This window comes from Pelophylax lessonae (genome assembly GCF_965119305.1).
Source record: "Pelophylax lessonae genome assembly, chromosome: 1".
In the NCBI taxonomy this organism is placed as follows: Eukaryota; Metazoa; Chordata; class Amphibia; order Anura; family Ranidae; genus Pelophylax; species Pelophylax lessonae.
The window spans coordinates 497,894,943-497,911,000 of record NC_138768.1 but is presented as its reverse complement, the minus strand read 5'-3'; the positions used below and the strand labels follow the sequence as shown (position 1 = coordinate 497,911,000).

Sequence of the window (16,058 nt, the reverse complement as noted above, 5' to 3'; positions counted from 1 at the left end):
CAGCCAAATGGGTGCTGACCATTAGTAAAAGTGTTTGTTAAAAGGAGAAGTATATTGGCATGCTGGTTTAAGACAATATGAATAGAATGTTCCTATGAAACTTTTGTTTGTCTTATCAAAGCAACAACTAAAATTCTATACTCTTGCTAGAATTAGTAAGCTTACACGAAGATATTCTAACTATGCCAATAACTCACCTTGTACGTAAAGCTTGCCAAGCAGCATCAATGTCTGCATACAGGTTTTTTTCAGATGGACGCCCTGAGCTACCCCCGTACCCGGAATAATCGTATGAGAAGATGTTACAATTGATACGTGTCCCTAGACCCAAGTAAAAGCTGCTCATCTGGCCCAGATCCACTGCATTGCCATGAGAGAAGAGGAGGGTGAACCTGCAGAAGGAAGTAGAAGGAAGTAATAGTTACCTATACTTTGAAAAATCCAAAAACATATACCATTTCTTTAGTGGAGAAAGAATTGTGTTAGAATGCCTAATTAAAAGAGATAAACAAAAGCCAGGGGAGACTAGGGAGGCAGTACGTTTTCTTTTTTGAAAAATTCTTGTGAGAACAGATATGGATGTAATACACAATTACACAAAATACACAATTACATACCGTAGGTCCTATTGGTGGGAAAATATAGCAAATGAATATGCTCATTTACTATAACAATGCTTCATAGGCAAATATTATATCAGATAAAAGTTAAACATTCAGCAACTTCCGGCATACATTTTTTATTTTTTTATTTTAACCTGGTAATTCTGCCATTAGCTTAACTTCCTGTCCTAGAGTGATATCTGTACTGAGTAGTGTTGTCACCCTAGGACACAGAGTGCGTTAAGGCTACATAACATCTTCCCCTATTCTCCATAACAGGGGGAGGGGTTTTGTACTCCACACATAGCAGGGAACAATACTAACTGATAACAGTCCAGAGGCTGAGTGTAGAGGACGTTATCAGCATCACAAGTTCTGGCTACATGAGAAGCTAATTTTAAATTCCTTTTTGTACACTTGTCAAACAGATAACAAAACACTTTAAAAGTATAGTTAACAGACCATTATAGAAAATTATTGGTAGAGTTTACATACACCTCAAGATGGCAGTTTTGTGACTTTTGGCCAAGCAAGAGTGCTAAAAGGTTTAGGCACCACAACAGAGGGTAGTAAAACCATAGTCTTCAGGTTGTGATCCGTGCTAGCGTTCTATTGGGGACACTTCAATTTCAGTATGTAGGTTTACATCAATGGGAGTCTAAAGACACTAAATAATAAACATTTCTAAAAAAAATTTTATGAACTTTTAAGTATTTGTAGGAATTGCTACCAAGAGGTCAAGTGCTCTGGCAGGTCCAGAGATGTCTTAAGTACTCTCCCTAGTGACAGCACAGTCCCTACTGCACTGAATAGCACGTAAATAATGTTCCACTAAGTGCAGCAGTAATCTGGGACCAAGATGTGATGTAGGCACACTACACGTCTGACAACCTGGACTGGAGGATGTGGGTTAAATGACACCATCGATCATCTTGGAAGACTAAGAACATCTAGTGGTTGGAGAGTACTGCAGGGGATGGCTCTAGATTAAAAAACAGATATAAAATTCAAATATTTATTAGAAGCAAAATAACAGTTACAAATTATTAAATATCTCTAGCCAAACCTTTTGTTGAAAGAGTTGAAAAAAAGTTTTTCAGCTTCAGTTTTTTTCCTGCATATCATAAGTGTTTGTCTCAGTTTAACTAATTGTCATTTATCACTTTGTCCTTCTCTTTGCATACATGTACTTCTAGGAGAACTCTCATTACTATTTATGAATATAAAAACTTTCCCTATGCACATATACTTGTCCTAAAAGAGGACTTTATACTATTAGGATTGGTTCACACATGTGCGTTTTCTGCATACCGCGTTTGTGCAGGCACAGCAGCCTATTCAAGTTTAGTAGAACATTAATTTTTTTTATAATTACAACCTATAGAATCACTTTAAACAACAGTTAAAAAAAGGAAAATATTTATTTTGTTAATTTGAATAGACTTAAATTTTATCAATTAAATAATAATAACACAGAACAGACTATTACTGTACCAATAGAACAACTTTAAACCAGGGATCAGGAGTGCACAAAGCACAGAGTGTGGAGTTTAGGGGTACATAACGAATGGCCATTATTGCATTCTGGTGTATAGGGGATAAGAGGGCAGCTCTGTATACTTCTTGACCATTGGGCTATGCTGTTCCCTACAGGAGGAGGACACTAGGCAGGAAACATCTTTACCACGCCTATGGGGCAGTCCCTGCAGGCATACACCCCATCACTCTGCTATAGGATTCAGTTTTGTTGCAAGCAGTGTTTAGAAGAAAAAATCCCCATCCCACTCAGAAATAGAGGGGCGGGTGCTGCGTCTGTCAATGAACTTCAGGGAAGTTATATTATACTTTTTGACCTTTGGGACGTCCCAAAAGCAGTATTTGCATGAGGGGTGGGAAAACAACGCAGAAAAGAACATAATTCCCCAAAAGCCAACCAGGTAACATGGAGCACAACCAGTAACAACTGGAGCTCACCTAGAAAACATACACCCTCAAAGAGAATATTTTCTCTTTTAAACAGCAGCCTGCAAAACCTTGCGGCCAAAAGAAGCATCCAAGGATGCCAACACATCTACCTTTGTAGAATTTAGTAGAATGCGCCTTACATAGTTACATAGTAGGTGAGGTTGAATAAAGACAATAGTCCATCCAGTTCAACCTGTGATTAGGTGTGTGTGGCTGTAATCATCTCTCATACCCCTGAATGTTCTGATCCTTGAGATGCACGTCCAATAGTCTTTTGAAAGCCACCATACTACCCGCAGAAACCACCTCTTGTGGTAGAGAATTCCACAATCTTGTAGCCCTAACAGTAAAGAACCCCCCACGTTGCCTGAGGTTAAAACACTTCTCCTCTAATCGCATTGTATGCCCCCGAGTCCTCATGCAATCCCTTCGACTAAACAGCTTTTTTTCTAAGCTGAGATCCCCATTAAGATATTTAAAACATTGCTATCATGTCCCCCCTCAGGCGTCTCTTCTCCAGGGAGAATAAATCAAGCGATTGCAGACGCTCTTCATAATCAAGGTCCTCCAATCCCCTAATTAGTTTAGTTGCCCTTCTCTGGACTCTCTCCAGCTCCAACACATCCCTCCTGAGGACTGGCGACCAGAACTGGACAGAATACTCCAGATGCGGTCGGACCAGAGTTTTATAAAGTGGAAGGATTATAGTTTTATCTCTGGAATACATCCCTTTCTTTATGCATGCTAATATTCTGCTAGCTTTGGCAGCTGCCGCCTGACATTGCATGCTGTTGCCTAGTCTATCATCAACCAAGACTCCCAGATCCTTCTCCATTTTTGACTCCCCCAAGGGTTCCCCTCCTAACGTGTATTGTGCTTTTATGTTTCTAGTCCCCAAGTGCAAAACCTTACACTTCTCTACGTTAAATCTCATTTGCCAAGTCGTTGCCCACTCCGTTATTTTGTCCAGGTCATTCTGTAGTATATCTGCTTCATGCTGTGCGGTTATTGCCCTGCCCAATTTTGTGTCATCTGCAAAAACTGCTATTGAACTACTGACCCCGACCTCAATGTTGTTTATAAATAAATAAAACAAGGTTGGTCCCAGGACTGAGCCCTGGGGCACCCCGCTTACTACCTCAGACCAGTCTGAGTATGCGCTGTTTATTACCACCCTTTGGACACGCCCTTTAAGCCAGTTCCGTATCCAAAAGCACACCCTGCTGTCGATACCTGCAGACCTTATTTTATAAATTAAGCGCTTATGGGGAACTGTATCAAACGCCTTAGCGAAATCTAGGTACACCACATCCACTGGTCTGCCCCTATCTAGCTCACAGCTCACCTCCTCGTAGAATGCTAATAGATTGGTTTGACAAGAACGCCCATTTGTAAACCCGTGCTGGTTATTACTGATGATGCTGTTGTCTTTAGCAAACTCTACGATATAGTCCCTTATCATCCCCTCCAGAAGTTTACATACTATCGATGTCAAACTGACAGGCCTATAATTTCCCGGGACATGCCTCTGACCCTTTTTGAATATCGGAATCACGTTAGCTTTCCTCCAATCTCCTGGTACTTCTCCTGTCCTAATACTGTCCGCAAAGATCAGGAACAGTGGTCTGGATATAACCTTACTGAGTTCCTTGAGTACTCTCGGATGCATGCCATCCGGGCCTGGTGATTGGTTTGTGTTAAGTTTATCCAGCCTTTCCCTGATTTCCCCCTCTGTTAGCCATAATGGCAAGTCCTGTGTGTTACTACTAACCATACAGTCATGGTCAGTGTACCCCTCCGTTTCCTGTGTAAATACTGACGAGAAAAAAGCATTCAGCACGGTTGCTTTTTCAGTGTCCTCTGTAACCATCCTCCCATCATTGTTAATTATGTGTGCAATATGCTCTGCCCTAGTTTTTTTGCTATTGATATACTTAAAGAATTTCTTTGGGTTTTTTTTACTATCCTCCGCTATTTGTCTCTCAAAGTCTATTTTAGCCATCTTGATTTCGTGTTTACACTTCTTATTTGCCTCCTTGTATTGGTCGAAAGCCAATACTGTGCCTTCTGATTTATATTTCCTGAAAGCCAATTTTTTTCCCCTAATAAGGTTTTTAATGCTACGGTTTAGCCAGCCAGGTTTGGCTTTGTCTCGTCTAAATTTATTTCCCATAGGAATGCACTGCAAGATGCCTTTGCTTAATATGTTTCTAAAGCATTCCCATTTTTCCTCTGTGGTCAGGGATCCTAGGGTTCGGTCCCAGTTTACCCTTTCCATCAATGAGAACAATTTTGGAAAGTTTGCCCTTCTGAAGTTAAGGGTTCTTATGTTCCCTACTTGCCTTGTTCTATTGTTATTTACACTGAATGTGATCATCCTGTGATCGCTAGAGCCCAGGTTGTCCTCGACTCCTATCTCCGAGATTATGTCTGGGTCATTAGTGATCAATAGATCCAGGACTGCATTTTCTCTAGTCGGAGAGTCCACCAACTGTGACATGTAGTTGTCCTGTAAGGTTTCCGTGAATAGACGGGCCTTCTGTGAGTGTGTAGTCCCCTCTCCCCAGTCAATGTCGGGATAATTGAAGTCCCCCAATATGATGACAGATCCTAGCTTTGCCATTTTACCCAACAGTGCTAAAAATTCCAGCTCTACCTCCTCCCCTTTGTTTAGGTGGCCTATAGCAAACCCCCAAAATTACTTTTCCCTTTTCTCCTTATCTAAGGAGTTCTACCCATACGGATTCTAACTCTGTACTCATCCCTTCCGTAATGTCACTCCTTTCTATCACCTTTATATTGTTCTTGACGTAGAGACATACTCCTCCCCCTCTTTTTCCTACCCTGTCCTTCCGGTACACCGAATACCCTTGGATATTTGCCAGCCAGTCATGTGAGGGGTCGAACCAAGTCTCCGCTATTCCCACAAGGTCTATGTCCTCTTCATTTCCAACTCATCTATTTTATTAGCTAGACTCCTGGCATTAGCATATACCCCTCTTAGTTTTATGGACGTTGATTGGTTATGTTTATTCCTGTTCGGTCTCAGGTTTTCCCGCACAGACCTGCCGATTGACGTTGTGGACCTACTGTCGCTGCTGACCCTACAACTGCCTTCAGTCCTTTGCTCCCTCCTGACTGACTCTACTTCTGAGCCCACCCCCCCGTCTCCTAGTTTAAAAGCCCCTCCAACTTGGTGGCCATCTTCCTCCCAAAAAGAGCTGTACCGTCCCCATTAAGGTGCAGCCCATCTTTACTAAAGAGCCGGTAGCCGACTGAGAAGTCAGCCCAGTTCTCCAGGAACCCAAACCCCTCCTTCCTACACCAATTCCTCAGCCACTTGTTAAGTTCCCTAATCTCCTTCTGCCTCTCCTGTGTGGCTCGAGGTACCGGCAGTATTTCAGAGAAAACCACCTTGGAGGTCCTTTTCCTCAATCTAGTACCCAAGTCCCTGAAATCTTTCTTTAGGATCCTCCACCTACCTTTAACTTTGTCATTAGTGCCCACATGCACCATGACCGCTGAGTCATCCCCAGCCCCACACAACAATCTGCCAGATCTGCGATATGCCGAACGCGGGCGCCCGGTAGACAACAAACTGTTCGGTTCCCGAGATCTTTTTTACAGATTGCCCTCTCTGTCCTCTTGATAATTGAGTCCCCCACTACCACAACCTTTCTAACCTTTCCTGAGTTACGGCCCCCCTTCTTCCTGGAGCCGTCCCTCCCCTGGCAGCTGGGGGAGGGCGCAGCATGCTCCAGCACTGCCACCCCTGAGTTGATATCCCCCTCAACCTGCAACTCGGCAGATATGTTAGGGTCTATCAACTCAGGACTGGCCTCCCTGACTCTCCTCCCACTAACATTCCTAACGGTCACCCAGCTGCGTACCTCTGCTGCTTGCGTCTCCTCTTCTCCTCCCTCCTCTATGCTGGCCCCTGCCAGCGCCTGATGGGTAATGTCCAAGCTCCTTTCCAGGTTGTAGATGCCACGCAGTCTTGTCACTGTGTTCTCTAGATCCACGATGTGGGCTTCCAGAGCAACAAGTCGCTCGCATCTTGCACAGCAGTATTCGTCCTCGATTGGTTCATCAAGAAACTCATACATGCCGCAAGAAGCGCACTGAGTGGCATCCCCAATCCTGTCGGACATTATTACCCACTACTCTATGGGGATAATATTAACGACCTGCTCTTCCTTACCTACACTACCTCTAACTCCCCTGGTTCCAAACCTGGGGTACCCACCAGTCACTAGTGTACTAACCAGTCGCAAAGATACTCACCAGTCGCAAGCTACTTCACCCGTCGCAAGGATACTCACCCGTCGCAAGGATACCCACCAGTCGCAAGGATACTCACCAGTCGCAAGGACACTCACCAGTCGCAAGGACACTCACCAGTCGCAAGGACACTCACCAGTCGCAAGGACACTCACCAGTCGCAAGGACACTCACCAGTCGCAAGGATACTCACCAGACTTCCCAAGTACTCAGTTGCAGAGACAGTCACACAGCAGTCAGTCGCAGCACAGACAAACAGCTATTGATTTCTCACAGAGCTCAGTCACACAGCTTTCCCCCTGTTTGCAGCTGCTGCTTTACTCACAGCTGCTGCCACACACACACACACTGGGACGGATGTCTCCTCCTCCTCCTCACTGGGCACGGACGGTCCTCCTCCTCTTCTTCCAGGCACTCCACCGCCGCTCTCTGCCTCGGCTCCCGTCCTCCACCGCCGCTCAGTTGCTGGTCCCTGCACGGTGCACCCGCACCCCTTGTGCGGCTTCCCCCACGGCTTCTCCCGCACGTGTCCCCGCAGCTCCTCTTCCTTCCTCCTCTCTCCCTTGCCGCACGAACACACACTTTCGGTGTGGAACCTGACCCTTCAGTGAATAAGCCTGTACCAGCATCTGCCTGATCCATCTGGATATGTCGCGGCAGACGCAGCCACTCCCTTTCGAGGTCCTTTCGTGAGGAAAGAGTCAGATTTCCTGAAAGATTCAGTAGCCGCCAGGTAAACCTTAATTGCCTTAATCACATCCAAAAGAATGCAAGGCAATTTCCTTGGGATGCTTGGGCTTAGGACAGAGTGAAGGCAGCACAATGTCTTCATTCAAATGGAAATCAGAAACCACCTTAGGAAGAAACGACTGATTAGGTCGAAGTACCACCTTATCTCTGTGAACCACCAGATAAGGCAATGGCAGGATAGCGCCGCAAATTCAGATACTCTGCAAACAGAGGAAGTAGCCACCAAAAAGGCTACCTTCTGTGACAGCGTAAGCAGAGGAATCTCCCTAATGTTCTCAAAGGGAGATTTTTGAAGTACAGACAGTACCAAGTTAAGATCCCACAGAGGTAATGGGGATTGTATCGGAGGAGCCATATGGCGAACCCCTTGATTAAAAGTGAGAATCAAAGCATGATGAATTTGGTGGGGGCGTGACCGGAAGCGGATGCCGATGTGAGGTGAGAGAGCGCAATGTGAGAGTGCGCAATGTGAGAGTGCGCTTGGCCGACTTTTCTCCTCGCCCCTTCGTCACTTACCTGGACCACTGTACGCTAGAGGAGCTTGCTGACCGTGGCCGAGGAGTCCAGTGAGAGAGAGCTCCATCCGGTGCTGGAGAGTCAGGAGTGACAGAGGCATGCGGCGGTGCTATGAAGTCTTCCTGATAGATGCTGGCGTGGATGCAGCCGTGAAATGACTCCCCCAAGTGGTGATTAAGTCCAACTACGCTCATAATACATTAATATCATGGACAAGGAAGACTGAAGCCTGGATATTCTTTTCATCCATCCATCCCCCTCCCCTGTAACCGTGCACTGCTGACTTCAGATGGGTGAGATTTACCCTTTTCTTCATTTCCCCTGCTCTTTTTCCGTGCATATACAGTGCCTTGCGAAAGTATTCGGCCCCCTTGAACTTTGCGACCTTTTGCCACATTTCAGGCATCAAACCTAAAAATATAAAACTGTAATTTTTTGTGAAGAATCAACAACAAGTGGGACACAATCATGAAATGGAACGAAATTTATTGGATATTGCAAACTTTGTTAACAAATAAAAACTGAAAAATTTGGCATGCAAAATTATTCAGCCCCTTTACTTTCAGTGCAGCAAACTCTCTCCAGAAGTTCAGTGAGGATCTCTGAATGATCCAATGTTGACCTAAATGACTAATGATGATAAATAGAATCCACCTGTGTGTAATCAAGTCTCCGTATAAATGCACCTGCACTGTGATAGTCTCAGAGGTCCGTTTAAAGCGCAGAGAGCATCATGAAGAACAAGGAACACACCATGCAGGTCCGAGATACTGTTGTGGAGAAGTTTAAAGCCGGATTTGGATACAAAAAGATTTCCCAAGCTTTAAACATCCCAAGGAGCACTGTGCAAGCGATAATATTGAAATGGAGGGAGTATCAGACCACTGCAAATCTAAGAAGACCTGGCCGTCCCTCTAAACTTTACAAGGAGAAGACTATCAGAGATGCAGCCAAGAGGCCCATGATCACTCTGGATGAACTGCAGAGATCTGCAGCTGAGGTGGGAGACTCTGTCCATAGGACAACAATCAGTCGTATACTGCACAAATCTGGCCTTTATGGAAGAGTGGCAAGAAGAAAGCAATTTCTTAAAGATATCCATAAAAAGTGTTGTTTAAAGTTTGCCACAAGCCCCCTGGGAGACACACCAAACATGTGGAAGAAGGTGCTCTGGTCAGATGAAACCAAAAGGGAACTTTTTGGCAACAATGCAAAACGTGATGTTTGGCGTAAAAGCAACACAGCGCATCACCCTGAACACACCATCCCCACTGTCAAACATGGTGGTGGCAGCATCATGGTTTGGGCCTGCTTTTCTTCAGCAGGGACAGGGAAGATGGTTAAAATTGATGGGAAGATGGATGGAGCCAAATACAGGACCATTCTGGAAGAAAACCTGATGGAGTCTGCAAAAGACCTGAGACTGGGACGGAGATTTTTCTTCCAACAAGACAATGATCCAAAACAAAGCAAAAATCTACAATGGAATGGTTCACAAATAAACATATCCAGGTGTTAGAATGGCCAAGTCAAAGTCCAGACCTGAATCCAATCGAGAATCTGTGGAAAGAACTGAAAACTGCTGTTCACAAACGCTCTCCATCCAACCTCACTGAGCTTGAGCTGTTTTGCAAGGTGGAATGGGCAAAAATTTCAGTCTCTCGATGTGCAAAACTGATGGAGACATACCCCAAGCGACTTACAGCTGTAATCGCAGCAAAAGGTGGCGCTACAAAGTATTAACTTAAGGGGGCTGAATAATTTTGAACGCCCAGTTTTTCAGTTTTTTATTTGTTAAAAAAGTTTGAAATATCCAATAAATTTAGTTCCAGTTCATGATTGCGTCCCACTTGTTGATTCTTCACAAAAAAATTACAGTTTTATATCTTTATGTTTGAAGCCTGAAATGTGGCAAAAGGTCGCAAAGTTCAAGGGGGCCTAATACTTTCGCAAAGCACTGTAAATGGGCTGCTTTAACGGATAATGAAAAAAATAAAAAAAAGTTATGGTTTTACTACACTTTAATAGTTCCATGTGTCTAATTGGTTCTTTGTCATCTGTCGGTTTTAACTTTCGGAGCCACAGACAATACATGAATGTTGCCTTTCAAGTCAGCAAAATTTAAAACATGATCAGTTACAGTCCTGTGACACAGCTGAAGTGTGACATGACTCTACATCTGTAAAGGAGATAACCGCGCTAATACAATAATGGAAAGCTGCAGCTTCAGGTGAGACAGCACCAAAAACGAGACAAATAGGAAAAAAAAGCCGCGCTAATGACCCAAAACAAGATACTATAAATCAGGGGTGGCGAACAAGTTCGACAAAAGGAGCCAAAATTTTAAACTGTGAGAGTCAGAGAGCCACACCACGCAGTGACCTGCCAAAACAGACAAACACTCACACAAAAGCATATAACTTTAACAATAATATATTAAACACATAATATAACATGCTCAGTCAGGTGTTTTTTGTTACCTTGTTGAAATGATGGGATGATAATCTCAGTGGGATTTCTGGCATCTTGTTTCCAGTAATCTTCTGCCCCTAATTTTCCAGCTAAAATTTTGGTTTTGGCTCTGCCCATACATTTGGTCCCCACCAGCTTCTCTGCTGCACATTTGTGTCCCCATCAGAGACCCCTGCACAATAATGTCCTTATCAGAGACCCCCACACACATAAATGTCCCCCATCAGAGACCCCCACACACATTAATGCCCCCATCAGAGACCCCCTTAGTGCACCCCTTCCACATTTGCATCCTTCATCAGAGCCACCTCTCTGCATTTAGGTCCTATCAGAGAGCCCCCCCCCTCCCCTCCTCACCTGCTGCTGTTGATATGCGCAGGGTCACGGATGGTCGTCGGATGGTCTGTGCTGCTGCCAGTGCACTCCAGTGCCTGCTGAGGCCGCCTCAGGGTGACTTAGGTAGCTGGTTAGATAAGGTTTTGCAGAGCCTCGGCGGGGAAGATGTCAGTGGGCGGCTGTCTCTGCTGAGCTGAGCTCTCGTCAGTCACTCAGACATGTCCGTGACAGGCAGCTGAGGCGGGAGGGAGACACACGGGTCCCCACGCTCTCTGGCCCGTGCAGTTGGGAGATGGGAGACGTGATGACGCAGCCTGGGGGCGGGACTACGCGCTTGGAGATCTCTCCTCAGAGGTCCCGCAGCATAACAAAACCAAACTTGGCAAAGAGCCACAGTATACCAAATAATGATAAGAGGCAAAGAGCCGCATTCATTTTGGCCGGGAGCCGCATGCGGCTCGTGAGCCGCGTGTTCGCCACCCCTGCTATAAATGATCGTCTCTAAAAAAACAAATTGCAAATAGGTACCCAAGGTGAAGTCATTCACACATGTAGCAACACATGTACATAAGGTATACCATCAGCTTAGCAAAGTAAATCCATATATAAAACAGAGAATGCAATACAATTGAATTGTTGCAATGGAAATATATATGTCATATAGGTCAAAGACCTATGAGGTCGGTAAAGTCCCAGAAAGGAATGCCCAAAATGGTGAAGAAAGGAAATCCAATGGGTTAACACCTCAGTGCTGCACACAGGTAACACACTTATCTCCTTACCAGATGGAAGAAATGATTGAGCATACAATGATATTCCACACAGCGCCCCTCAGGCAAGATCACAACAGCCAGAGCCTCCAGATAGCCAGAATGATGATGATACCAATAGCGTTCACAGAGTAGGACTCTTTTTAGTCTCCTCTCCAACCAGCCTCCAGTCCTCTACCCACAGCCTCCTCCTTTTTTTTTTTTAGAGACTATCATTTATAGTATCTTGTTTTGGGTCATGACTCTACATCTGTTTTTATACCCAATAATGAATTCTCCTCCTTTAAAAGGGCATTTATTAAGGCTCATTCACAACCTATGGTTATTATAAATGGTCTACCAATGAACCTCAACCGGAAAAATTAACAGATAAGCACTTTTTTGCTGAAGCACTGCAGCGCAACGATAGTCATGTTCCTTGTGGTGCGCTGCTGTGCCCTGGCAGACACTGTACAGTTAGGTGCTGGTGGCAATGAATTGCACAGTTACACTGAACATTTTAATGTGGGCGACTGCAGCTCATATAGTGCCTTGAAAAAGTATTCATACCTCTTGAAATTTTCCACATTTTGTCATGTTCCAATCAAAAACATAAATGTATTTTAATGGAATTTTATGTGATTCACCAACACTAAGTGGCACATAATTGTAAAGTGGAAGGAAAATGATAAATGGTTTTCAAAATTCTTTACAAATAAATATCTAAAAAGTGTGGCGTGCATTTTTATTCAGCCCCCCCGAGTCAATACTTTGCAGAACCACCTTCCACTGCAATTACAGCTGCAAGACTTTTTTGGTATGTCTCTACCAGCTTAGCACATCTAGAGAGTGACATTTTTGCCCATTCTCTTTTGCAAAATAGCTCAAGCTCTGTCAGATTGGATGGAGAGCATCTGAACAGTAATTTTCAAGTCTTGCCACAGATTCTCAATTGGATTTAGGTCTGGACTTTGACTGGGCCATTCTAACACATGAATATGCTTTGATCCAAACCATTCCATTGTAGCTCTGGCTGTATGTTTAGGCCCTGTTACACCTTAACGTTTTTCAGCTCGTAAAACGCTCATCTCTGAAGTCTCAGAACGCCCAACAATCAAAATCCTATTCATTTCAATGGCCCCTGTTCACATATGAGTGTTTTGTCACCTGAAGCAAAACGCCTGAAGCTCAAAAAAGGTACACGAGCTTCTTTTTTTGGCAGATTACAGGCGTTTTTGTTAGATGTCAATGCCTGCCTCCAAACACCTGCAAAAAACGCCTGAAAAAAAAGAAGCCCAAAAAAACTCCTGTAAATAATACGATCAGGAGTGAATGGAGCCTTAAGGTCGTTGTCCTGCTGAAAGGTGAATCTCTGCCCCAGTCTCAACTCTTGCTGACCTGAACAGGTTTTCTTCTATGATTGCCCTGTATTTGGCTCCATCCTTACAACATGATGCTGCTGCCACCACCATGTTTCACGGTGGGGATGGTGTGTTCAGGGTGATGGGCAGGGTTCGTTTTTTGCCACACACAACGTCGTTTTGCTTTTGGGCCAAAAAGTTCAAACACATACACACACACTCCATCAATAAATGATTCATAGAAACATAGAATGTGTCGGCAGATAAGAACCATTTGGCCCATCTAGTCTGCCCAATATATCTGAATCCTATGAATAGTCCCTGGCCCTATCTTATATGAAGGATAGCCTTATGCCTATCCCATGCATGCTTAAACTCCTTCACTGTATTTGCAGCTACCACTTCTGCAGGAAGGTTATTCCATGCATCCACTACTCTCTCAGTAAAGTAATACTTCCTCATATTACTTTTAAACCTTTGCCCCTCTAATTTAAAACTGTGTCCTCTTGTGGTAGTTTTTCTTCTTTTAAATATGCTCTCCTCCTTTACCGAGTTGATTCCCTTTATGTATTTAAAAGTTTCTATCATATCCCCTCTGTCTCTTCTTTCTTCCAAGCTATACATGTTAAGGTCCTTTAACCTTTCCTGGTAAGTTTTTTCCTGCAATCCATGTACTAGTTTAGTAGCTCTTCTCTGAACTCTCTCTAGAGTATCTATATCCTTCTGGAGATATGGCCTCCAGTACTGCGCACAATACTCCAAGTGAGGTCTCACCAGTGTTCTGTACAGCGGCATAAGCACTTCTCTCTTTCTACTGCTTATACCTCTCCCTATACATCCAAGCATTCTGCTGGCATTTCGTGCTGCTCTATTACATTGTCTTCCCACCTTTAAGTCTTCTGAAATAATTACTTCTAAATCCTCCTCCTTTCTTGCCTTCTCTGTCTCTTCTGTATAAAGAGTACCCTGGTATGGTTATGTCCCAGTCATTTCTTTCATTAAACCATGTCTCCGTAACAGCCACTAAATCTACCAGATTCCATAATTGACCCAAGTTCATTGATTTTTTTACCTAAACTGCGAGCATTTGTAGACAGGACTCTGAGCTTATCATTTCTTAACCTCTGTGCTTCTGACCTGTTCTGGCATTGTTTCGGGGGGCAATTGAACTCTTGAAATTCCACTCTTTTGCCCCCCCTTCCTAGTTTAAATACTCTTTAGCAAATTCTTCACTAAGTTCACTAAGTTGTTCACTAAGTACATTTGTTCCTTTGAGGGAAAGATGCAAACCATCTTTTTTGTACAATTCCTTTCTATTCCAAGTAGAGCTATCATGAGAAACAAAGCCAAATCCTTGCTCTTGACACCATTTACTAAGACATATGTTGAACTCCTTTATGCGCCTCTGCCTATCATTCTGAACATTATGCACAGGCAGAACTTCAGAAAATGAAATGGTGGATGCAAAATCCTGTACGTCATTTCCAAGTGTGATAAAAGATTTTTTCACCTCTGACACTTCATTGCAAGCCAGGTCATTTGTCTCTAGATGGACAAGAACATCCACGTCCCCTTCCTGCTTTGCCTGCTTAACAATATTGATAATACGTCTTCTATCTCGTCTAGCAGTAGCACCAGGGAGACATCTCACAAAACCATTTTCTTTAAGCTCCACACTTCTTATGATTGAATCACCCAGCAACAGCTGCTTCCTTTTGAGACTTCACTTTATCTTTTTTGTCCTTGGCTGCAGTCTTGCATACATTAGACATAGGAGTCGATGGTTTCTCACCCTCTGTGCTTGAGTACATATCCATGTTGTCCTTACATTCTGAGAGTGCTGCAAATGAATTATGGAGAACCACCGACTGTGGGACATGTCTTCTATCCACCACTCTAAGTCTTCCAGAACCTACAGTAACCCATCTGCCATTTCTGGGGGTCCTCTGTGGCAGTGGCATTGCAGCAGTCCCAGCTGGAGTTTGTTTAACAGATAATTTAAATATCTCTGATTTCAAAAATGCAATTTCCTGCTGCAGTAAGGAGAATTGTCTACAGATCTGACAGCATCCGAATCTCCAAAGAGTGGAACATGAAATAAATGCAAAACAATTCCTGCAATGAACCAAGTCTGCCATTTTAAAGAGGAGAGAAAAAAAAAAAAAAAAAAAAAAATAAGAAATTTTTTTTTTTTTTTTTTTTTTTTTTTTTCCCCACAAAGGGGTGCAGTCCCATACACCAGAAACTCTTCAGTAATTGTTTCTGATCACCACAGTGCCCTTCACCCCACCTATGGGTGTATTCTCCCCTGCTTGAATGGACCTCACTGATTAAAGGAGGTCTATATGCACTTTGCAGTGTTATAAGTGGCACCGGTTCCCACTGGATGTACACTCAAAATCCATGGCTCTCAGCGTGGTGTCAATCATATAGGAGGCAAGAACCATAGTGGGACCCTTTTTTTTTTCCCACGGACATTGAATCATTTATTGATGATGGAATATATATATATATATATATATATATATAAGAAAAGATGGACTTTCGTTATACATTGATGATTTGTACACTGTTTTCAGATATTACCGTATTTATCGGCGTATAACACGCACCTCACATTTAGGAGGGAATTTTTTTAGGAAAAAAGCTTAAAATTTTAAATAAACAGCATTGAACTATTTAATCAAATGCAGTCTTACCTGTGCCCATGAATGCAGCCTTATCAGCGCAGTGTCCATCAATGCAGCCTAGCCAGGGCAGTGTCCCCAATGCAGCCTAGCCAGGGCAGTGTCCCCAATGCAGCCTAGAGGGGGCAGTGTCCCCAATGCAGCCTAGCCAGCTCAGATTGCCCATATTGCACAGATCGCCCATATTGCACAGATCGCCCATATTGCACAGATCCCCAGCACAGGTTGCCCATATTGCACAGATCCCCAGCTACAGATTGCCCATATTGCACAGATCCCCAGCTACAGATTGCCCATATTGCACAGATCCCCAGCTACAGATTGCCCATATTGCACAGA

At 43.8% G+C, this 16,058-nt stretch overlaps 1 protein-coding gene and 1 pseudogene across 2 annotated transcripts in view; both read right to left on the bottom strand.

Annotated features, from left to right (window-relative positions):
- LOC309561439 (alpha/beta hydrolase domain-containing protein 17A) overlaps nt 1-16,058 on the bottom strand; it is a 71,820-nt gene that overhangs the window by 52,817 nt on the left and 2,945 nt on the right. Inside the window, exon 2 of the mRNA XM_082265347.1 lies at nt 198-392. Within this exon, the coding sequence (XP_082121473.1) occupies nt 198-392 (195 nt within the window). The remainder of the gene's footprint in view (nt 1-197; nt 393-16,058) is intronic.
- On the bottom strand, nt 1,543-15,479 carry LOC309544505 (annotated as a pseudogene). The gene is made up of 3 exons: nt 15,406-15,479; nt 14,543-15,038; nt 1,543-1,584 (listed from the first exon to the last, which is right to left on the bottom strand). The product of its transcript is annotated as an uncharacterized misc_RNA (transcript).